The sequence below is a fragment of the Microcebus murinus genome, chromosome 24, assembly GCF_040939455.1.
Source record: "Microcebus murinus isolate Inina chromosome 24, M.murinus_Inina_mat1.0, whole genome shotgun sequence".
Taxonomy (NCBI): domain Eukaryota; kingdom Metazoa; phylum Chordata; class Mammalia; order Primates; family Cheirogaleidae; genus Microcebus; species Microcebus murinus.
This window is the reverse complement of record NC_134127.1, coordinates 17,348,675-17,373,640: the sequence shown is the minus strand read 5'-3', so window position 1 is coordinate 17,373,640 and position 24,966 is coordinate 17,348,675. Positions and strand designations below refer to the sequence as shown.

General features: G+C 44.5%; 1 protein-coding gene and 1 non-coding gene across 4 annotated transcripts in view; both read left to right on the top strand.

Moving 5' to 3' along the window:
* CSGALNACT1 (chondroitin sulfate N-acetylgalactosaminyltransferase 1) overlaps window positions 1-24,966 on the top strand; it is a 275,401-nt gene that overhangs the window by 192,492 nt on the left and 57,943 nt on the right. For all 3 annotated transcript variants that reach the window (XM_012785057.2, XM_012785056.2, XM_012785053.2), the window contains one exon: window positions 8,035-8,937. In XM_012785057.2, coding sequence (XP_012640511.1) covers window positions 8,304-8,937 — 634 coding nt within the window. In that variant the 5' untranslated portion in view covers window positions 8,035-8,303. The remainder of the gene's footprint in view (window positions 1-8,034; window positions 8,938-24,966) is intronic.
* On the top strand, window positions 3,415-3,537 carry LOC142864325 (5S ribosomal RNA). Its single transcript, XR_012914850.1, has one exon. It is a non-coding gene; the product is annotated as a 5S ribosomal RNA (ribosomal RNA).

Here is a 24,966-nt window from a genome sequence, read left to right as displayed (position 1 = left end):
TGCTGGGGCCTGAAATCAGAGCAAGACCTTTGGCCCGAGGAGACTTGCAGTGCAATCGGAGGTCACTTACTCGAAACTTAGAGCAAAGTCCCTGGGCTGCTTGGATGGCCCATCGAGTGAGAAAAAGCTATTTAAAAATATTTTAGGCCGGGCGCTGTGGCTCACGCCTGTAATCCTAGCTCTTGGGAGGCCGAGGCGGGCGGATTGCTCAAGGTCAGGAGTTCGAAACCAGCCTGAGCAAGAGCGAGACCCCGTCTCTACTATAAATAGAAAGAAATTAATTGGCCAACTGATATATATATAAAAAATTAGCCGGGCATAGTGGCGCATGCCTGTAGTCCCAGCTACTCGGGAGGCTGAGGCAGAAGGATCACTGGAGCCCAGGAGTTTGAGGTTGCTGTGAGCTAGGCTGACGCCACGGCACTCACTCTAGCCTGGGCAACAAAGCGAGACTCTGTCTCAAAAAAAAAAAAATATTTTACACTTCGTTATTTTAGAAGTATTATTATATGAATACATAATACAACAATATTGTCAAACATACATCATTTATAAATGAATAGATTTATTTCTATGTTTAGATAAACAAACACTTAACCACCGTGTTACAGTTGCCTGCAGTACCCAGCACAGCCACCTGCTGTCCAGATGTGTAGTCTGGTCTGTACCACACAGCCTAGGTGTGTAGTAGGTTCAACCTTCTCGGTTTGTGTAAGTGTGCTCTGTGATGTTTGCACAACGAGGAAATCACCTAACAATGCATTTCTCAAAATATATCCCTGTTGTTAAGCGGTGCATGACTATACCTCAACCCTGAGCTAATTGAGTGTATAAAGAGGTTACTGTGGTCTCAACATAGCAGGTGCAGGGATTGGTTGTATATACTCATTTTCTTTAAGAGAAGGCAGATGGCAAAAATATGTGTGTGTGTGTGTGTGTGTGTGTGTGACATTCTGTTCACAGACATAAAGAAATGTCTGCGAACAGAATATACTGGGAGTAGGAAGTAGGAGCATTAGGGTCTTTTAGCCCTTGTAGGGGCTTTTGTCTGTCTTCTCTTGAATTTTGCAGTATTTTCCTTTGGTGTCAAGATCTTTGCTGCTCCACATTATGTCCCCTTTTCCTGTGTCCCAAATTGAGAACTGGTAAAAGTAATGTCTTTCTGGGCTCACAAGATTATCGTATCATTGGGCATAAGGCATATGACAACATGTTATAAAATGAAAAATGCTGTGTGGTTGGGAGGTAGCATTTTATGTGAATCTAAAGTCTGTGACTGCGTGTTAGTTCCTCCCCACGCTGAGGTTCAGTGGCTACTGCATTGTCCACGAGGGAGAGGATGGAGGCTTGGCTAGGGTGGGAGTGGAGGTAGAAATACGAGAACTTATCTGAGATGTGTTGGAAGTGGGAATGCCAAATTCGGGTTTGAAACCAGGAAGTGGAATTGTGTTGACTTGTGATAAGCCAATGGCAGGAGGCAATGGGGTGGGGGACTTAGGGAAGGTTGTCGTGCTTCTCACTTGAGCAGCTTGATGGGCGCTGGTGCCATGTACTACGGTGACAACGACTGGATGAGAGGCGCAGATGTGCTGTGTGTGTCACCAGGTCTCAGTTGCGTGGCTCGTGTGCTACAGTCCTCAGCTTCTACACAACACTCCATTGTTGACTCCAGTCTTAGGGACAGGGTACCACCCCTCAAACACAAGGAAAGTTTTTAGTTTAATTTTACTGATTTTCCAGAATGTTTGACAATGACAACAACAAAAATCATTTTGGCATAAGTGACCATTGCTCAAAAGTAGAAACTTAGAGGGCTTTGGAGGTGTGTACTATGGTAGAAGGCACATTGGGCTTAGAGTCAAAGGAGGGGGTCTAAGTCCCAGTTTTAGAATTTATGGGTTGTGTGGCTTTACACAAGTCATGTAATTTCTCTGAGCCTCAGTTTCCCAAATTAATAAGTGATAATAGTAATGTCTTTCTGGCCTCCCAGGATTATTGTATCATAGGATAGAAGGCATATGAAAACATCTTATAGGCTGAAAAAATACTGTGTGGTTGGGAGATAACATTTTATGTGCATCTGAGGTCTGTGGCTGTGTGTTCATTCTATCAGTAGGTAACAAATTACCCCAGAACTTGGCTTACAACAGCAAACATGTATTGTCTCATGGGGTCTCAGGGTTAGAAGTTCAGGAGCAGCTCAGCTGGAAAGTTCTGGTTCAGGGAAATCTCCCAAGGTTGCGATTGAGCTGTCCAGCCTCGGTCATTTCCAGAGCTTGACTGTGGCCACAGAGTTCACTTCCGAGCTTGCCCAGCCGGTCATTGGCAGGTCCTGACCCTGTCCCTTACTGGCTGTCGGCTGGAGGCTTCAGTTGCTCAGCTCGTGGGCCTTTCGAGAAGGGCTGTTTCTAGCATGGCACCTTGCTGGGAGAGGGGACCCAAGACAGAAGCTGCAGTTTCTTATAACTTAATCTCACCGGTGGCACTCCACCCTCTCCGCCATAGGCTGTTGGTTTTGCACACCAAGCCCCGAGCGCAGTGTGGGAGCTCACACACAGGGGTGTGGCCAGCAGGAGGCAGGCATCGCTGGCGGCCGTCCAGGAAGCTGGCCGCCATGCCCTGCTTCAGCAATTACACCGAGGCGGAGGGACTGCTCAATGAAGCCATATGTTCAAATAAAGTCTACAGTGCTCGCTTTATATCCATCTTTGAGAGCATCTGAAAACTCTTTGAGTAAGAATCCTTTCCACACACATTCGGGATGGTATGTTTATCCAAGAGATATGACTTCGGTTTATGTTCCATTGGTACAGCGAATCCTTTGACTGAAGGTTAGTTTGTGCCCCTTCCTGTCAAAGAGCCGATTGTCTGTGCCCAAGGGGCAGGGACTCGCACGGTGGTGCTGGGGCTTTGGTCTACCACTTCCTGACCCCGTGGACAGTGCTTGGCTTTTCCTCCATCAACCCTTTTGGCTGGGTCTGTGCACAGGGTGGAGATGTCTTGTAGGATTTACTGCCCCTCCTTGAATAGTTTCTTTTATCACTCACAAGGCCTGTTATTGAGTGTGTAGCGCGGCCTGACCTGGTGTCTCCATGAAGCCACCGTCCTTTCTGCCCGCCACTGACCCTGACAGTGCTTCATCAGCGGGGCTTGTCCTGGAGTCCTTGGTGATTGATGAGCTTCTTGTGGACGTTAGCAGACACGTCTTGGCAGCCTCAGCTCTTGCACCCAAATGCTCACTGGTATCTGCAGAGTGACATGCTCACATTCACCGTAATAGCAACTGTTCTGTCCTTTGTCATAGAAATTCTGATAGCCACTGGCCATATGTGGGTTAAGTCTTAGGGTCTGGACCAAACTTAGACCTGCCTTGGTTTCCCCTTCTAAGAGCATCCACTTTAAGAGGAAATGGGAGTCTACAGCCATACCACCCTGAACGTGCCTGATCTCGTCTGATCTCAGAAGCTAAGCAGGGTCGGGCCTGGTTAGTACTTGGATGGGAGACCACCTGGGAATGAATACCTGGTGCTGTAGGCTGAAAAAACAGAAAAGATGAAATGGGAAAACAGTACCTGTAGCCGCTTGCATATCTTATCCAATATTAGTGAGTCATAACATCTATCTTAAACTTTTGTCATTTTAAAATTAGTTTATTTTTACTTCTCAAATCTTCCCCTCTGCCACCCTCTCCCATACATTTGGTAGGTGGAAACACATCATTAACACTTTATATCAATTTTAATGGTATTTGTTTGTTTGGGGCTCAGATGATAATTATTTGAGAAGACCTTAGCCCCTCTACAAGCTGGTGAGCTTGCTGAGATTGGAATTTGTGCCTGGGTCACCTTTTCATCTCCTATAACTTCTCATGCGGTGCATTGAAGACAGTAGGTGCTCAGTAGATGCCTGATTGTTATATGGGTGAATAAAGACACAATCCTAGATGGAGCGGTCTGTGTCTCTGAGACATTTTTGGGTCCTTGCCGTGTTATTTGGAGATCTGAGTGTTTCCTGGTCTGGGTGGGATGTCACAGCTGTTACATGACTTCCACTTGGAGTCCCGAGAAACCCACTCCATGGCTGGACCCCTTGGCATGGGACCACTGTGTTTTTCAGGTTCTCTTCCTTAAAAGCTCAAGAAGTACTGTAAGTGCCTTCAGCAGTCCCTGCTATGCACCTTGGTGAAAAAAGCTTCTAGGGTGGTTCTAACATGAGAATGATGGAACTGCAGTCCACATTGAAAACCCTTTACCAGACTGAGAATTCTTGGAATAAGAACTGCTGTTGTTGGACTCAGACCAGAGTCCACCTAGAATGCACTAGAACGCGTTGCTGTGAAACAGTGTTTTGCCTTCACAGAGGACTATAAAGAAGATTTTTCACCATTGTTTTTCTGCCCAAAGATTGTAAGAATGGCAGTAAAGGCATTGAACTTGGATGTCCCCTTCAGTCCAATCAATAAATCTACTCTTTCAGACATGGTGCATCATAGAACCATCATTGATGGCTTGGCCAGGGACAGGAAGGGATTGGGAAAAGCAATTTAGTAAGGAGGGACATTCAAAAATGTCAGTGGCAAGAAACATGATGAGCACAAGGATTTTCTACAATTGAAAATAAAAACAAGAATATGCATCTTTTTTCTTCTCCCAAGAGTCTTAAAATTGATTGTTGACAGGGACTCCTTCTTGCTCTCTTTCTCTTCCCTGTTTTCACCACCCCCAAGAGACTGAGCTCATCTGAAATCTGGGGGCCTTTCTAAGTTTTTAAAATAGTAGCACAGTGCTGCTGTGAGCACATGAAGCTGCATTTTCACTGCCATCTCTAACTTGTAGCAGTCCTTGGTAATTACACGGTGCTTTCCTTCTGCAAGTCTGTAAACACAATATAAATGTTAACTCTTTTATTCTCCCAGAATCTCTGTGGAGAGAGGGAGATTGCACAGTGCTTTAGTAGTGTAAGTCTACATTGGTCTGGTGACATCTCTTTGAGGTTTTCTATCCTGAAAGTGGCAGATCTGGCAAAGTGACACCCAGTTTTAAGAATGATGTTCTGTGCTGCCGAATGAAAAACCCGAAAGTCTCCATAGAAGCAAGAATCCAGAGGATGAATCTCTCCTGACTTCAGCAGGCAGATACAGCCGATTGTTACTATTTTTGATTACGGATTCCATTGCTGGCATGCTTTGGAAATATTTTGTCTGTTAAGGAACGCAGAGTTTTGTTTCTGACATACGTTATCAGCTCTTGACATTTATAAGGGAAAATTCACCACTGCCTCTTTGGCAGCAGTTTTTATGGCTTTTTGTTATTTCTTTTAAAAAGTCCATTCTGCTTAAAGATCTGGGGGGGAGGTTTCCTCTCCTTTTATTCCTTTTTTTCCAAAGAGTGGAATACCAAATAACCTTGAAATTTCAACTAGTGAATTTCAAAAAAAAAAAGACTAGATTTTGAAGAGACTTATGAAACAAAACAAAAAAAATATTCTCATTTTAAATTTCTTTAATCATATATTATTTAATCTTTAAACATTGTTTTCAGTTAACATCGCAATTTTAATCTTTTATGCAAATATAATAATTATTCCATTTTAAAGATCTGTTGGAAAAATCGCATACTTTAGGTTTCTACAGCACAATAAAATACATGGAATGTTCCATTTCTGTTTTTTGATTTGCCTATTTTGTCTTTAATGACAACCTATTTAAAGTCTTTAAAGTGGTGGAATAACATGATAACATGTCTTCACTGGTAATTTAATACTTGGATATAATGGGTTTATCTGAGAGATTTCATTAAAAACAGCAAGATGCCTGAACACCAAAGCTGAGATATTTTTAATCACAGAATTATAGTAATTATACAAATCCCAAGATTTTCATCAGATGGAAAAGGCTTCCAGGGCTAAACATACACTTTCAACTTAGCACTAATAACTGTGTATTGTTCTAAATTATAGTAGAGAGACTCCTCGGGCCAAGGGGAATATTAGAGAGAAGGTTACCTACTGAATTTTTAAGGAAAATTGAGAAATAAACTATTTTGATAGCTTAGTGGTATCAAAATCAACAGGTATACCTCCTGGGTAGCAGAAGAACTTCCATGTGTAGACACAGTATATAGAGGTGAATATTTAAATAGAGTCAATGAAGCTGTTAGCATTTACTAAATCTTCAGAGAACAAGAGCTTTCACTTTTCTCCTAGGAGTACCGAAGTTGCTAATTGACTGGGCTAGGTGCCTTTTCCCCATCAGTAAATGGGATAGACCACTAGTAAATGAGATGATTATGGGCCCAGAATCTGGCTTTCTGGGTTTGGTGAAAGACTCTTATAAAGAATAATTTAGGTATTATGGGGATCATTAAAAACGTCAAGTTTTTAATAAAATGGCAAAGGCACAGTATCTGTGGGGAACTTGTTTGTAAGAGAAGTGTTATAGAAAGATGCACCTAGCCAGGTGTGGTGGCTCACACCTGTAATCCTAGCACTTTGGGAGGCCAAGGCAGGAGGATCACTCAAGGCTAGGGGTTCAAGACCAGCCTGAGCAACAGTGAGACCCACACCTCTACAAAAAATAGAAAAATTAGCTGGGCATGGTGGCACATGCCTGTAGTCCCAGCTACTCAGGAGTCTGAGGCAGGAGGATCACTTAGGTTTAGGAGTTCAAGGTTGCAGTCAGCTGTGACTAGGCCACTGCACTCTAGCCTGGGTGACAGAGCAAGGCCCTGTATCCAAAAACAAGGAAGGAAGGAAGGAAGGAAGGAAGGAAGGAAGGAAGGAAGGAAGGAAGGAAGGAAGGAAGGAAGGAAGGAAGGAAGGAAGGAAGGAAGGAAGGAAGGAAGGGAGGGAGGGAGGGAGGAAGAGAGGGAGGAAGAGAGGGAGGAAGAGAGGGAGGAAGAGAGAAAAAGAGAAAGAGAGAAAGAGAGAAAGAAAGAAAGAAAGAAAAGAAAAGAGAGAGAGGAAAGAAAGTTGCATCTAGGAGGTTTTATAAAAATGTCCCTGAACAATAAATTTTAATCTATTTTCCATTGATCATTCTTTTGTTTATTTATTTTTCCTGGCTAAGATGTGCAGGGGGAGACGACAGGGCATTAATGGAGAACACAGAAACGGGACTGTGCGGGGGGATGTGTGAGATGGGTGGAGGAGGGAAGAAGGGTGCTCTGAGGGGACATGGGGAAGGCGAGTCAGGTGGTCTCCTCCTTTGTCACTGGGGTTTGGAGTTGAGGTGCAGGGCACGTGAGAGGCCCTGAGACTGATCTGAGCATTTCTAGTGAACAGTCAGGACACGGAATTCCTAATGGAGGCTGGGGCAGAGCCATGCCTGGGATTTGTGTCCCCATAGGACAGTGTCTCTGAACTCTGTTACCTTTCTAGGGTGAACTCATCTTCCCTGTCTGCAAGCAGAATTGGAGACTTAGCTGGAACCATTGTCCCCTGATCCCTTCTGAATATGTCACTATCCGTACTGTCCACATTTATTGTGTCCATATTTGAACCTCTGGGTGCTTCCTCACCTCCTCATCGGAAACATTTTGAGCCACACCCAGGCCTGCCCCGAATGAGCGTGCACAGGTGAACTCGACGGGGGCCTCACCTAATCGCACCCAGCCCCACTGATGGGCCCTAGCCCAGAAGTCCCCTACGGGCAATTCCAATGCCATTAAAGTTTTGCTTTCTTCCTTTTTTAACCATAAAAACGTGTGCCATTGTGGAGAATTTACAAGATACAGAAATAATAGGGAGAAGCAGAAAAATCTCTCTGAATCCTTCCACCCAGAGAGAGAATTAGTGTTCACATGTTGCCACATTTCCTTCCGGTCAATTTTCTGTGCCCTTTGTCCTGTATACGCGTGACCTTGCAGGCGCGCACATTTGTGTTGTGACTTGCAAACACCGAATACCATTTATTCCTGTATCGTAAGCCTTTTCCAGAAACCTCACGGGAGGCCCGTTTGGATATTGATTGCTGCAGAGAACACGAGGGGGTTGTTATTTTGATTAAGTGTTGCTGTCATTTGTGTCTCCTCCCAGGGCCCCTCGAGCGCCGGCTGCACATCCGGGAAGGCTATGATGGGAATGAAGGTGAGAACTCGGAGGTGTCACTTCCCCCATCGCTTCTGCCTGCGACATCGTCCTTCGGGAGCAGGGAAGCCGATCCGCGTGGCGGTGGATGCCGAGGCGCAGGGCGCGTTCTAGAAGGCAATGGACGCGAGCAGCTCCGGGGGCCCCAGACGCTCGCCTGCTGTGGTCTGAGCCCAGGGAAGGATGTCGCCGGTGCTGGGCGCGTGGCCGATGCCTGAATGAGGATGCTTCGCCGGGGGCTGCTCGCGTGGGTCTCCCGGGTGGTGGTTTTGCTGGTGCTGCTCTGCTGCGCCGTCTCCGTGCTCTACATGTTGGCTTGCACGCCGCGGGGCGACGAGGAGCAGCTGGCGCTGCCCAGGGCCAACGGCCCCACGGGCAAGGAGGGGTACCAGGCCGTCCTGCAGGAGTGGGAGGAGCAGCACCGCAACTACGTGGGCAGCCTGAAGCGGCAGATCGCGCAGCTCAAGCTGGAGCTGCAGGAGAGGAGCGAGCAGCTCAGGAGCGGGCAGTTCCAAGCCAGCGAGCCCGCGGGGCTGCGGCTGGACAGGGCGCCCGCGGAGCAGCCCCGCGCCGACCTGCTGGGCTTCCTGCACGCGCAGGTGGACAAGGCGGAGGTGCACGCCGGGGTCAAGCTGGCCACCGAGTACGCGGCAGTGCCTTTCGACAGCTTCACCCTGCAGAAGGTGTACCAGCTGGAGACCGGCCTGACCCGCCACCCCGAGGAGAAGCCGGTGAGGAAGGACAAACGGGACGAGTTGGTCGAAGCCATTGAATCGGCCTTGGAGACCCTCAACAGCCCAGCGGACGGCAGCCCCCACCAGCGACCCTACACGGCCTCCGATTTCATAGAAGGTTGGCACGTGCGTGGAGTTCGGGGGGCAGAGTGGGAGAAAAGGCATCTGGGGGCGGGGGGTCCTGGCACCCAGGCAGAACCCAGCTGCAAGAGGCTGGCAGCTGGCCCGGGGACGGCTGGTGGAAAGTTTTATGGGAGCACCACCGAAGGTATAGCATGGATTTTTATTTTGCAGAAACATCTGTTTCCACTTACTTTCTCATGGAAAGCACAGTCATTGAGTGGACAGTTTCATTGTTCCTTGGCAGAAGGAGGTAGAACTTCTTGCTTTCGTTTTCCTTTTTTAAAGAAATAAAACAAAATATAAACATAAAACTGCGAAACCCAGGTAGAATAGGATAGGCAGTTTTAATCTCCCCTTCTCACAAGCACTTCTAGTAATTGGGCCAAGTTAGAATAACCCATGGATAGAATAACAGCAAGCGTGTAGTATTGCACTTGCATGCGCCAGGCACTGTTCTAGGAGTGTTATACTTTAATTTTCTTTTTCATAATGAGTCCGCAAGGGCATGAGGAAATGGAGGCATAGATTAATTAAGTAAATACCTAAAGTTGCTCACCCAGAAAGTGGTGGAGCCAGGATTTGAACCCGGGAAGTCTAACTCCGGAGCCCATGCCCTTAACCTCTGCATTGCATTGTGCAGATTGTCAGAGCCCATGGAAACTAGTGAGATGAATGCCTCAGCTTTTATCATGGGCACAGGACAGCCTAGTATTAATTTGTGTCTGTGTCTAATTTTATTTTATACATATATATTTAAAAAAAATTTTTTTAGAGACAGGGTCTCACTTTGTTTCCCAGATTAGAGTGCAGTGGCACAATCACAGCTCACTGAAACCTCAAACTACTGGGTTCAAGCAATCCTTCTTCTGTCTTAGCCTCCCAAGCACCTAAGACTATACCATCATGCCACCATGCCCAGCTTTTAAAAAATTTTTGTAGTGATGGGGTCTTGCTATGCTGCCCAGTCTGGTCTCGAACTCCTGGCCTCAAGTCATCCTCATGCCTCAGCCTTACAAAGTGCTGGGATTGTAGGCATGAGTCAGTGTACCTGGCCTGTGTCTAGATTTATAAGATAGCAGCTTTGTCTAGTTTCTTGGAAGGCATTAGTAACTTCTTATTAACTAACCTATTGACACCAGTTCAGAAATCAACTAATAATTTAGGAGAAGAAATGATTTCAAGGGCAGCTAGTTCTTTTCCCCATTTCTGGATAGAATCTACTTCAACTTGCCCAGGAACATAGCTGTGTCCATCTAACCCCACTCCCCACTTTGGTCATGCAACCAACAAATTGTGGGCCTCTGAGCAACTCTCTTTAGTCATATCAAAAGCCCTCCTGCTGTTATTTATGCCTGTTCTCTTTGGGCACTTTCCCATCTTGTGCTTTTTTTTCTAGTTTATATATGAACCATAAATTTATGCAATTTTAGTGTATCATTATTTTTCATATACCTAGAACCAAGTAAAGAAATCCTTTACTACAAGCTCAAGCTTTTGGTGTGAGGGATTTTTTTTTATTTTTACTCATTTTATGAGATATTAAAAATGTCTAGAACATTCAGCAGCTAACCAGTATAAGCACATGGTGAGTGCTCAGTAAGAGTTCAACACATAATGATGATGCAACATCACATTTTATAGTGCTTTGCAGTTTATGAAGCATCTTCACATACAGACTCTTGCTAGCTGACTCCCGGGGAAAATCGTTAAATATCGTTAAAAAACAAATCCTGGTTGCCACTCTCCCTGGAGTGTGCTACATAGAGCTGCCCATATACAAAGCAATTTCAAAAGAACTTGATTACAAATCAATGCCTGTAATTTTGAATGTTTGACCTTGTGATTTTCGATCTGCATTCATATTCGGAATCTCTGCTTTTCTGGGTACAGCCTCTTAATACCTAAGGCCTATCTTTGTCAATCAGCAGTGACACGAGCCTCTTGTCCCCGAGCTGATTTGCTCTGAGGTTTGGCTGACTTTCTATTAGAGACATTGTGATCATAACTACCCAATGTCAGTTTCATGGCTGGTATTTTAAGGCAGATCAATCCACATGGCATCTCCCAAATTTAGTGAAAGTCTAGTCACCTGTTTTCATAGGAGTAAATAAAGATAAATATTTTAAGTATATTTATACAGATTTGACTGTCATAAACAGCACAGTTTATTTCATTTCTAACAATTCTTGTCAATAACACAAGATTGTGGAGGCAATTTTATATTCACAGGAAGTGGGACATTATGAAAGATTCCAGCAGTCAGAGGAAGCTTCAGGGATTAACTTTGAACATAGTGATTTTTTCAGAACAAAGTGGGATTTCTGTCCCTACGAGAATTCTGTCATCACCTAGGTGACCATTTGGCCAGGAGGTTATAAATCATGATTCTAGCGTCAGAAAGGTGGTTAGACTGAATTACACTCGAGGACCTTTCCAATTCTGGTTCACCATTCTTTGATCTATACCTAGTTAAGGAGAAAGAAAGGAATGGAAAAGGTCTGCTTTGAGATCTTTTATAATGAGTTAGAGCAAGCGATAGGGCGTTATAAGGGTGGAATAGATCTTTAAAATAACTTCTCTGGGTTTCCAAACGTGTAACGTTGGAGTAATTTTGTGTTCGGGGTTGCAGTAGTCCCAGAAGTTGGAGCAATTTTGCAAAAGTCCATGGGAAAATTCTAGGTTAGAAGAGGGAGTGTTTTGCACTCTCCGCGAGTTCTAAACCAAACGAAGGCAACCAATTTGCTGAGCCCTGAGCTAATATGACAAAGGTGGTGATTCTTGCTGTTTAAAGAAATAGTACTAAAAGCCGGTGGCGTGCTTCCAGGTGATAATAGTTACGTAAAGCTTAACGCTGACTGTAAGGCAGCTGGCGTGACGACACAAGCATCAGGAGCTGTGGGGCTTTGACCCTTTGCTCAGTTTCCACATCTGGCAACAAGGGACTATGTCTTATCTGCAAAATGCAAAGCACGGCTTCGACTTCTTTTCTTTGTAGCTTTGCCAAGCAACCATCTCTGAGGGACGCTCTGTCATCTACTCAGCTGGGTGACCCCGGACAAGCCACCCACTCTTTGTGAAACTGCTCTATAAAAGGAGAGGTTCAGAGAGATGATTTATAAGGTCTGGCTCTGGCCACTTTCTACCCTCCTGTGAAGCGTGCGGAGGGAGAGTACTATATGGATTACTGTCCAATTTATCTATATTGATCTAATTATTATCTGTCTCTAAAACCTGGAAGGGACAAACAGTTTTCAGTGTTTCCCTTTCCCTAGATGCTTCATTGGCACTGGCGTTTGTGTTGGATTCTTACATGATGGCGCTAATTTTTTACAGCCATCGGGGAAAAGAAGTGGAAAGTAGAGACGTTGATCAGGTCCTGGGCCTCCAGATGCCTGTTTATCTCACGTAAACCGAAAACCCCTTTCTTAATGTTTGTGGTTGAGTTATTCCTTTAGTATGGGCTGTGCAGACTAATATTGAAATCTGAGCAGCACATCTTTTGGGTTTGTTTTCATATTTTTAAATACAACTTTTGGATGTAAGTTTGACATCGTTCCATACAATAATTGAGCGTTCTGAATTCTTCCTCGTTTGCAATCCAAACATCTGACAATGTGGCTCCTATGGGAGGCATTGTGTGCACTGGTGCCATGGGGGGGCCCTCTGTCACCAGCCCTCCCCCAGCCTCTGCAGGGTTAGTGGTGTGGCAAGAGTGGGTCCAATACCAAAAGACTTGATCCACAAGCAAGTGAAGCGTTTGAGGATACTATGGTTTAGATGGGTCCCCTCCAAAATTCAGGTGTTGCCAATAGGGTAGTATTATGAGGCGGGGCCTGCAATAGGTGATTAGGCCATGAAGGCTCCTCCTCCATAATCCCTTATATAGATAAGGGATTAAGGCATTTGTACAGGCGTCCTCAAACTACAACCCGCAGGCCGTATGCAGGTGTTTTTGCCCGTTTTTTTTTGTTGTTGTTGTTGTTTTTTTTACTTCAAAATAATATATGTGCAGTGTGCATAGGAATTTGTTCATAGTTTTTTTTTAAACTATAGTCCGGCCCTCCAACGGTCTGAGGGACAGCGAACTGGCCCTCTGTTTAAAAAGTTTGAGGACCCCTGCACTTGTAGAAGAGGCTTCATGTAGCACATTCAGTACCTTGTCCTTCTGCCACGAGAGGACATGGTGTTCCTCCACTCCGGAGCATGCTGCCCTCATTAGACAACTGAACTTGCTGGTGCCTTAATCTTGTGCTTCCCAGCCTCCAGAACTGTGAGCAAACACATTTCTCTTTTTTATAAATTGCCATCTTGGGCATTTTGTTGTGGTAGTACAAAATGGGCTAGAATGTATGTCTTGAAACAAGGGCATATGGAGACAGTTATAAAATCTTAGGCGCAGGCTGCACAGTAAGCGCCAGCCTCCTGTACTGTACGGCCGAGCCCACGTGGAGACAGTGAGGTTTGGACTCCCATCGCTTGTGTATCACCAAGTAACCTCTAAGGTACGCTCTGTGACTGCATGGCTAACGCTTTTAGGTCCGGGGTGCTTGGGGAGCAGCGTGCCAGGTACTATAGTGGACAGGACGTGGGCCCTTTCCTTGGCGTGTGTTTCAGTGTTGGCAGCTTTGGGACTTGGGGAGGGAATGGTAAGGTAGGTTTTCAGTACATCGCTGGGAGTTTGGGGTGGGGGGGTATCTGGGGATCTTGGCACAGAAATCAGGGAAAGTGGGGATTCGGCATAGTGGATGGGTCTCACCTGTGTGTGGAATATGGCAAGGAGGGGCTCAGGTGAGCGGAATAGCAAAAGCACTTCAGGTGTTGAGTGAGGCCTTCAGTTTCTCAGCTAGCGTCTCCAAGAAGGTGAGGCCGGCAGAACTCTCCAGAATGGTCCTTTTGATCATCCCTCATTCACTGTGTGTGTGCTGAGCCACCACATTGGTTTACCATTAAGTTTGGAGCAGGCTTGTGTGATCTCAGGTTTCTGTCTCCTCCCTTTGTCTTATTACCTTCTTCAAATGTCCTCATTTGTTTGCTGATGATTTAAGTTCCTACAAGGAAGGAGAAATGCCTTTTATTCCAAAATAAATTCATTCCAAAATTTATTTTACTCCAAAATAGAGATGAGAGGCTTAGATGCAAATAAATGGTGTGAGGCTGCACTTTGTAGGGTGAAGCCTTCCTCATGGTGAAGGTGAGAAAGGAGCCCAGCCTTGGATTTATGCCAGTGGCAGGAATCCAACCCCCAGGCCCTCTGGGGGGGGGGGGAGTCCTGCAACTAGAAGAGCCCCATGCTAGAATAAATGCTCTGCTGTTGCAGAATATTCTGAAATTCTTAAGTTCTGAATAAGGGGCCCCACAATGTCATTTTGCACAGGGGCCCTGCAAGCTATGCAGCCAGTCCTACCTCCAAGGTGATGAGGACAGGAGGGAAAGGTCTAGAAAAAGGAGGATGGAATTAGAAGACTTCCTGTGCAGGCAATCAGAGGGCCACCTCCACACCGACGGTGCCACTGCTGCTCATACTGTGACCGTCTGAGCCATGTAGGGTGGGAAGCAGTTTGTAGGCAAGGATCTGTAGTTTTATAACCAGACTCCCAGTGTTTCCTCTGTTAGGGTCCTGGATGAGTCCTGTTCCAAGGCTTAATCAAAAAACTGATGGGTGCAGCGGGCTTCAGAATTGGCTTCAGCCGAGTAGATGGTCGGGGAAGACGTTGGAAGAGGCGGCACCTGTGTTGGGCTTGAAGGGTGAGAAGGGCTTAGCGGTGGGCAGCAGAGGGTGGGTACCAGAATGCACATCGGCTGGAGAATGGGATTCCGGTGTGGGGTTAGGGTTGAAACCAGTATAAGCAGCAAACAGGACCTGTGAGTGTTGGGATTGTAGCTCACGGGGACACTGGGACCCTCTGGCTCTGGAGAGTAACCGTAGTGACAAGATCCGGTCTGATTCCACACTCTTTCTGGTGCAGAATCCTTCACGGGAGAAGCCCTGGCTCCCAATCGCTGTGCAGCCACTGTTCCACCTCCTGTTCCTCTCTGAAATCTCTTCTGATCCTTCCAGCTGGAAATCCTCTCTCATTCTCCCCAGGGTAGTGTATGATGCTTGCAGGCACTTATTTCTCCAGCGGGGGTTACAGGTCTTCCTTCAGATGGAACCAGACTCCCTGATAACTTCCGGCAACAGTCTTTGACAAACAGGAGGTTTTCCTATTTATTAATTACATATCACTCATGGCAATCTTTGCATTCCTTATTATCCTTATATAGAACTGCTTGCTAAAGACTTTATATTGGAATAATTCTAGAATTATAGATTTGCAAAAATAGTACAGGGTATTCCTTCCCCCTTCCCCCAGTTTCCCCTAATGTCAACATTTTACATAATTTTGGTACAATGATCAAAACTAGAAAAATGACACTGGTACAATATTATATAAGGATATATGATTTTATATATTTTTAATATATTAACTATATATGATATATATCAACTCATATATATATATCTTTGCTGAAAACCTTTTAGGAGAAAAATATATATAAAATCTACAGTATACACAATATTCCTTACTGATCTGTTCTGCTCTTACAGTTCCATCTTAAGTTAGTTGCTTGGATTGGAGGATTGTTTCCATAGAGGTAATACCATAAATAGTACTTAGGTTCCTGGGAGAGGCTACAAGACTGTTTTAAAATTGAAACTCAAGAACTCAAGTGCAGGGTGTTGGGGGTAAGTAGGTGTAGAGAGTAACTTCTTTAGAAAGTTATTTATTTCTTTTTCTATCCCAGGCATTCTTGGTATGTCTCCGTGTCATATCTAACACTAAAACTGCTTGCTAAAGACTTTATTTTGGAATAATTCTAGAATTATAGATTTGCAAAAATAGTACAGAGTATTCCTTCCCCCTTCCCCCAGTTTCCCCTAATGTCAACATTTTACATAATTGTGGTACAATGATCAAAACTAGGAAAATGACACTGGTACGATACTATTGGCCAAGTCAAGGGTCCCCAACCTATGGTGAGTTATATAGTTATTTCATCATATATTACAATGTAATAATAATAGAAATAAAGTGCACAGTAAACGTAATGCACTTGAATTATCCTGAAACCGTCCCCTCTCCCCCACCCCGCTCCAGTCTGGGAAAAATTGTCTTCCATGAAAACAGTCCCTGGTGCCAAAAAGGCTGGGGACCACTGGACTAAATTATGCCTAGGCTTTGTTTTGTTTTTTGTATTTCTCCTACTTGGTGTCCTCTGAGCTGCTTGGATCTGTGGCGTGGGGTCTGTCATTCATCTTGGGAAATTCTGAGCCAGTATTCAAATATCTCTTTGCCCTGTTCCCTTTCTGTTCTTCTGGAATTCCAGATAATGTTTAAGTTGCACTGCTTAACCTTGTCTCTTAGCTTTCGGATGTTCTGGGTCTTTGTTCATTTGCAGTTTTTGTCTTTCTGTGTTTCAGTTTGGATAATTTTTATCGACCCACCTCAAGTTAACGAATTCAGCAGAGACAAGTCTGATGAGCCCATAAAAAGGCACTTTTAATCTCTATGACTGGATTTTCCATTCCTACCATTTCTGTTTGACGCTTCCATTAATAATTTACATCCCTCTGCAGAAATGACCCATTTGATCATACAAGTTGTCCACTTTTTCCACTAGAGCCTTTAACATATTAATCATAGTTATTTTAAATTTCCTGTCTGATAGTTCCAGCATCTTTATCATACCTGAGTCTGGTCCTAATGATTGCTTTATGTCTTTGTTTTGTTTTTTTTTTTTTTTCTTTTCCGGATGCCTCATACTTTTTGTTGAAAGCTGGACATCTTGTGTAGATCGTAAAGAGGGAAGTATTAAAATATAGTGTTTATGGATGGAAATGGCTTTTCCCTCTCTTGGAACTTTGGTGAGTGTGTGTGCATGTCTACCACAGGCTTCAGATTCTTTTAGCAATGCCTTGTGTTCAGCATGGAGGTGGTTTTGCCTGATGACTGTCTGTTCAGCCCTGCAATTTAGGTTTTCCTTTTACTCTTATTATCTCAGAGAAGATCTCTCGGCATCTCTCTCCTGTCCCACACCCCAAATATGCCACTGTTCTCTGTTACTCCAAGCTCATTGGCTTAGCTGTGCAGGGCAGTGGGGCTGTCTCTGATGTTCTGATTAAATCTCAGTCCCAGGCAGGCAGCCTGTCGCTGGGTCTTGGGGTGTTCTCCCGTCCCACCCTCCCTTCCCGTAGCCACACCCTGTCTTCACCAGTTTCAAGGGTAAAAATGTTTGTTGCTGTTTCCCCCCCACCAGTAAGATTTTGGTTCCACAGGAGGGAGACAGGAGGGGAAGGTCCAGGAGAAGTTTCTAGTACCGCCCCTCCCCCCCATGACTTCTGTCCCCCTCCCCCTCCCCCCTTCCAAGCATGGCTTGGACGCTTCCTTAAAGTTCTTGCTGATCTTTTTTGTGAAAACCCAGTGGAGTTCCTGCAGAAAAAGCCTACAGAAAGATGCAGATGTCTCCACTGTCCTGCTCATCTGCACTGAGCCCTCATCATTTCATTAATTGCTTCTTGCCCGTGGCCAGGGGCATTGTCCCCACTGGGTGAAGGCTCGTGTGTCTTCTCTTCCTGCTGGCACCTGCCTCTCCCCAGATTTGAGGCCAGCTGTTTGCTCTGTGACGTCAGCTTTCCACTAAGTTAAAACCCAGCCTTGCATTGAAGGTGGTCCAGCTCTTTTCGTTGTAAGGAATACTTCTTTCAGCTCCTGATATCCTAGAATGGGAGCAAAAGTCTGAAACTACTTTTTAAAAGTAATAATTTAAAACTTATTGATTACTTTGTCCTGCTTACACTGCTCTACAAATCGATAACCTCTTCTTACAACCCCACAGCCTCGTGTCTGCCGTCACGCACGGTCCAGCAGTGCAAAAGGACTGAATTGCATTGATTTTACTCACGAGTGGGAATGTCGTGCTAACGCCTCAAATCTGGAAGTCCCCTTTGAGATGATTTTCTTCTGAATGAAAACCTCATATCCTGTGATCTGTGGTCTGTGGTGATGAGTTGAAGAAATGACATTGTAAAACCCTATCTTGTCCCAGATTCTTTTTTTTTTTCACGATTTAATATTGTAAGTGCTGGGCATTTAGACTTCTTAAATGCCGTAGCCATCATAAAAAGTAAAACTACTATCATAGTAATTTATGACGCTGCCCCAGACTGGTGGTGTTGAGTCAGTCCTGTCTTCCTCATTGGCAGAACATGGGGGTCATTGTTTTCAGTCCCTTTCTTCTTTTCACCGTCGTCTACCTGGAACCCCTTGTGTCTTGTTCCAGTGTTGACACAAGTCCTATGTTCCCTGGATTAGAGGAGTCAAGAGGGTAGTGGCGGGAGAGGAAAAGGTAATATCTCGTTCCCGCCTGAGCTGTCCCTCTGTGTCCTGCATTTCCCCTCCTCCTGCAGGGGACACACAGGTGGCCAACGTGTGCCCCGCTGCCCCAACTCTTTACTGCCACCCTACACAAACCCTCAGTGCATAAATAAAGCTGAGACCGGAGGCTACACACTCCCTTCTGAATCCTGTCTTGCTCCTTCCTCTGGGACTCTGTCCCAGGCAGTCACCTCTGCTTCCTTCCTTTCTCTGCTCCTGTCCCCACCATCTGGAGCCTGTGCCCTAAGGAGGTCACCAGTGACTTAGAGCTCCCCTGTCCCCAGCCCCCTCCTGCCTGTCCCATGGGGAAGGAATCAGCCCCTCCTATTGTCCCTTTGTGAGCGGTCACTCCGACTTTCAAAGTTAGAACCGTGAATGGGTTTCACAGTTGCATGCTCGGGTCTATTAATACAGCACTATCAATGCTGTACTGCAGGCACATAATGGGTTAAGAGGTTTCAGTGGGCTGGTCTGAGGACTCTGCCACCACAGGGACAATGTTGTTTCTGTGCTTTCTGAGTGACTGACAAGTGAATGTTGGAACACGACCCATTCGTAAGTGGAGGACTACCTCCTTGTATTTCCTTGCACTGTAAATGTCGCTGTTGGCGGCAGCCACTGCTTCTCTGCACCATAAGTCAGAGTCTGTCTGATTTACCTAGAGAAGGGGAGCATATGGATGGTGCTGATGAGATTATTTTGACTGCAAGCAAGAGACAGGGTCTGCGAAGCATCCTTCCTCCCTCTCCATCTGTTTCCGTGAACATTGTTCATCAGAAGTCGACATCCGTGGAGAGATTGGAGTTTGTTCTTTGGAGGAGGGAGGGTAGTCTGCTGAGCCTTGTGCCCAGATGACTTTATCCCCATTGTAGGACCTGCAGGAGCTGCGGTGGGAGACGGTTAAACGCCAAGGAGGCTGGCTCCATCCTGGAGAGTTTTGCCTAAATCCTGCCAAGCCATCCTCCTTCCCCCAGCTTCCTGTTTTCACTACAGGAATAGGTGAAGGGAAGGACTAGACCTTTCTACCCTTGGAGTGTTCCACTGGTTTATCAATGACATGGAGAACACAGTTCTCAGAGGTGACTTCATCTGAAGGTTTTTGTAGGGAGGATACTGATTGTAAAGGACAGAGCTGGAGGAAATTAAATTGCAGGAGGAGGCAATTAGGTTAAGTGCTGCTTGAATCTTTGTGGCTTGTTAAATGGAGGAATAGATGTGTCATGGGATGCCGTGAGATTGATGCTTTGAGATTTTTAAGGACTTGGCTGTTCAGTGGTCTCTTCATTCATTGGACACGCCTTAGGCATTGTCAGTGCCAGAAATGGACAAAGTTGGACAACATTGTCCTGACACTAGCTAGCTTCCCTGTTACAAGCCCAGTGGGAGAGACACCCAAGCACACAGGTAAAGACAACACATGGTTATACATTAAGCACAAGGAATAGGGCAGAGAGAATTAGCCATAGGGTGGAATGTCAGAACATGCATAGTAGGGAAGGCTACTTTTTAGAATGTTTTGAAAGATGAATAAGAATTGGTTCAGGCCAACAATGTGTTTGGGGGAGGGAGGAGTTTTAGGAGCAGGAATAACATGGGCAAAACATGGAGGCATGTAATGGCTTAGTATACCCAGAGGTCCACAGGTTATCTGATAATGCTAGAGTACCAAGTAGGAATATGAAAGGTCCAGGTGGGAGGAGAGGGCATGGCAAGTTGAGAACCCTGAAGAATGAAGCAGAGCCAAGATTGTCATGCATTTTATGCTAAATTCTTGTAGTCTACTCTACAGGGCATGTAGAATTATTGACCATTTTAAATGTCAGGGTTAGTTGCTTCCTATCTTGGTCACTCTAATAGCAGGGTAGAAGGTATATTAGGGTTAGAATAATAGGGCTAGAGGTGGATTTGGAAAACAGTTTGGAAGTTCCTCAAAGTGTTGAACATAATGCCCCAGCAGTTTCATGCCCAGGTATATACTGATGAGAAATGAAAGTGTATATTCATGCAACTTGTACATGAATGTTCACAGTAACATTGTTCGTGATAGCCAGAATCTACCCGAATGTCCATGAGTGGATGGATTCATAAACAAAATGTGGCATACCCATACAATAGAAAATTGTTTAGCCCTAGAAAGAAATGAATTATTGATAAATGCTACAATATGGAGGGCCCCTGGAAACATTACACTATGTGAAAGAAACCAGATATAAAAGAATGCATATCATATCATTCTATCTCTCTGAAATGTCCAAAATAGGCAAATATATAGAGTCAGAGAGTAGATGAGTGGTTGCCCAGGGCTCCAGGTGGGTGGGTGGGGCTGGGGAGTGACTGCTAATGGGTACAGATTTTCTTTTTGGGGAAAGATGAAATATCCTAAAATTAGATTATGGTGATGGTTGTGCAACTCTGTGAACATACTAAAACAAACTGACTTGTATACTTTAAATTGGTGCATTGTATGATATGTGAATTTTAGCTCAATAAATAAAAATGAGACACAATCTGTCTTCAAAAAAGAAAAAGAACAGAAAGTAGGAGACTAATTAAAAGGTTTTAAAAATAGTCGAGGTGACTGCAGGGCTTCTGATCGGAGGTTCTTACCTTGAGATAGAGGAGGAGAAGGGAGGCTAAAAATGTTCAGGGGATTGCAATTCTGTAGCTTTAACCTGGTATCCTAGGCTCTTCAATAGACATGTCTTGAGAGTGTTTAATAAAGATGTGATTATGGACATATTTATGTGATAGCCTTTTGGAAAAACTTAAGGCAGATTTAGTCTTTATTGGTGTCAGTTCTCTGCCCCACGTATGTAAGTGCTAAATCGTAACCTTGTCATTGGAAGACACAAATATGGGCCTACACTGGACAGAGCAGAGTGGGGCAGGGGCCACAAGACGACCCAATTCTTATTTTTCCTGCAAGATTAATCCAACAGACAAAACTATGAAAAATCCCTGTTGGTATTGTTTCTGATCATCATCAGTGGATTACCATCGAGGTGAATTTCCAATTCAGAAATAAGTTTTCAAAGTAGAGCGCAGGTGGGTTTGGAAAACAGTTTGGCAGTTCCTCAAAATGTTAAACATAGGGTGATTGTAATGACCTGGCAGTTTCACTCCCAGGTATATATATCACTAGTTTCAATCCTATCACTGGTGCAAGGCCAACATTGAAGACTAAAAACCAAAAGCATTATGCCATTGCTAGACTAGCGACTGTTGATGAGGGAGGCCCAGGAGCTGGGCTGGCGGCATGGCACAGCTACAAGACCAGAACAGCTGGACCTCCAGCTGGTGTTGAAGTGGAACATGCTCTTGTCATTAGGGCAAATCCCAAATCGTACTGGGGCATTGGGCCCGCCGCAGGTGCAGGCTGGCCCTGGCAGGGTAGATGGCCCAGAGTTCCACAGTCCAAGGGCTGGACATGTTTAGAGGTTTAGAGCTCAAACTAGACACCAAGAAAGAGGCAGGATATGTGATCTTAAGCAGGTGATCAGGAGCAGCGTGTTGGAACCCAAAGAGATAAGGGAGTTTACCACCCCGGGATAACTATATATTCACCAAACATTCACTGAATGTCTGCTATAGGCCATGCATAGCTCAAGGGTATGTTCGTTGATCCAGGATAAGGGCCGTGTGCTCCGAACCCTGGCTACATGCTTCTAGAAGCAAGAGCCTTCACGGCTCTTTTTACTGTTAGTATGTTGTTCCTTAAATCCTGTACATTTCTAAACATTTTCTGAAGGATTCTCACTGGTTACCACCATTCCCATAAGGCTAAAGTGTAAACACATTATTCATTTTCAAGTTCATGGGTGAACCTCCTTGAATTATGAATATGTTTATGGTCAATAAATACAGTTTATTAATAGCACACAGTGTACTTTGGCCTTCCCTCCGTGTTTAATGAAATCATTAATCTCTGTAACCTCTACCACAAACTAAATTGCACTGGAATTCGTGAAAAATTGCAAATTCTATGGCCTCATATAAAGCATACGGAATGTAAAAGTAGGTCTTGGTACCCTTCAATTATGTACCAAGTTTATTCAGAATCAGTCATGTCCTTTGAAAATTATTGGGCAATGTGAGACACGCATGAAATTCTAAGAGTGAAATGTAAAAAGTCCGTACTTTATTTGGTTAAAGATGCACGTGCTTATGACATAAGTTCTTGCTTAAACCCTGACGAACATCATGACAGATAAATGGGAGGAAGATGTGACCAAATCATATAGGTATCTGATAAACACAGGAAAAAGGGTTCATTTTTTTTTTCACACCTAAAAAGTAGAAAAAATTTTTTAAAGTAGGATATTAAACTGCAACCCTTTAAAAAATGATACCTAATATTGGCAAGGGTGGGTTAAATGAAAATTTATGCTTAGCAATGGCAGAATAAATTGGTATAACCATTCTGTGTGGTAACTTGTATCAAGAACTTTCAAAAGGTTCATAATTTTTCCTAGTATTTCCATTTCTGAAAGCTTATTCTCAGAAATCTCCAATGTCCTTGAATATTTATATCAAGAATGTTCATCCTAGAAGCATTTATGATAGTGAAAAATTATCCTGACCTGGTGGCACACACCTGTAGTCCCAGCTACTTGGGAGGCTGAGGCAGGAGGATCCCTTGAGCCCAGGAGTTCGAGGCTGCAGTGAGCTAGGATCATGCCACTGGACTCTAGCCTGGGAGACAGAGTGAGACCCTATCTCAAAACCAAAAATAAAAATAGTGAAAAATTAGAAGCAGCCCAGAGGTTTAATAATAGGAGACCGGTAAAATTATGCAATACCTATATAGCGGAATATTGTGCAACAACTAAAAATCATTTATTCAATAAATATTAAGTAACCTGGGGCAAAGCCTTGCTATGAGAAAAATGTAATTTTAATTGTGAAAATAATGATAAAGTTTATATCTATTTATGTAAAGAAAAAAGATCAAGAGGATAAAAATATTATACCAAAGTGTTTTCCACTTTGAAAATCGGTTGCTATTACACTTTGCAATAAGATATGATAATGCTTGAATGACGTTGACTAAAAAAGAAACAAGCGTTTGACTCCCTAAAAGTGACAGAATAGGGTAGTTGGAACAGACGCATGACTTGAGTGGCAGGATCACTGGACTGACTTCCTGCTGGCGAGGCTACCTGGGGAATCCAGAAGAGAAAAGTAAATGACAGGCCACTTTGCAGTCTTGACTCTAAATACCGAGACTGGAGGAGGCAGCCCAAAAAGGTGAGGTGGTTTCTAGAAATTTGATTACCAGCCTGTTAGGAGGAGTTGGAGCAAAGCTTCTCTGTGCCCTAAACTCGTCCCTCCTCTGTCACAGTGGGCCGTAGAGAGAGACTCAGCACAGAGCTCTGAGCTGTGCACGGCTCCCCTCACCAGCTAGCTCTGCAAAAAGTGTGGCTTTGTATGCTCATGGCCCCTCAATAATGACAGTTTGGCAGAACCAGTGGCTCTCGTTTTTTGTCAGAGTCCCTTTCCTTGTGGCATCTTACGACACTTTCTTTTTCCCTGCACTCCTAGGAGATGAATAGGAATTTTAAATGCAAGAGGAAGGAGAACAAAACACCTTTTCTTCCTTCCCTTCCTAAAAAAAAAAAAAAAATCCTACTGTCAAAAGTGCCTTTTTTTTTTTTTAATTTTTTTTTTTTTAGCCTGTCTCTTCCTTTTCCCTTTTCTCCCAAATTCTGTTTGGCAGTTGATTTGTGAAAACCGGTGTGAGCCACAGTGGCGTCCTCTCCCAAACCTCCTCCCGCCTGCAGCCTGGTCTGTACGATGAGCTGTGTATATTTAGAACGCCCACAGTAGTGGTGTTCCGTGTGCTATTTAAAGTGGAGCTGGAAAGACGGGAAGAGCAGGACTGTTGATCAGGACTGGCTTCTGCGTGTCGCTGGCTCTCATCCTCGAATCCCGGAGGCTGGAAATATTTTGAGGCCATCCAGAGAACAGATGGTCTGTGAAGGCAGCCGGCCCGTGCAGTAATGAGTCCACAGAGGCAATTGGTCATTTTCAGAGCTTGGAGCAGGATGTTGCTCCTCCTGGTGACATTCAAGGTGTGGAAAGAGCCTTGGGTTAGAACACACAGGGCTAGAAAATGCGTGTGACTGTATCGTCATGGCTGATATCAGCTCAGCCTGGCTTCCCAAGGAAAAGATTCCTAACAAAAAATGGAAGGAGAGTAGTTTTTTGGTTTTTTGTTTTTTTTTTTTGGTTTTGGTTTTGATTTAAAATGAGAGATACTCAGCTATGTTCAATAGGGCTAAGGAAAGATGATAGTGTGAATCGTAAAGGAAACTAGTGAAAATACAATATGGGAGACATAAGGGTGCAAAAACCCGATTTATTATACTTCGGTTTCATAGCATTTGTGTCCTGTGATTAAGTTATTTGGGTCCCCCCCACTAGGTTGAGATGAGGGACTGTTTCTCCTACCACGTTGTAGCCCTAAGACTAAGCAGAGTGCCCAGTACATAGACTTGATGAAATGTTTTGTTGAATGACTAAATGAACTCACAGAGGGCGTAGGAACCAGGAGCACAGGTAGAGAGATTGGCCTTGGAAAGGAGGAAGGAGAATGATTCCTTCGAGAC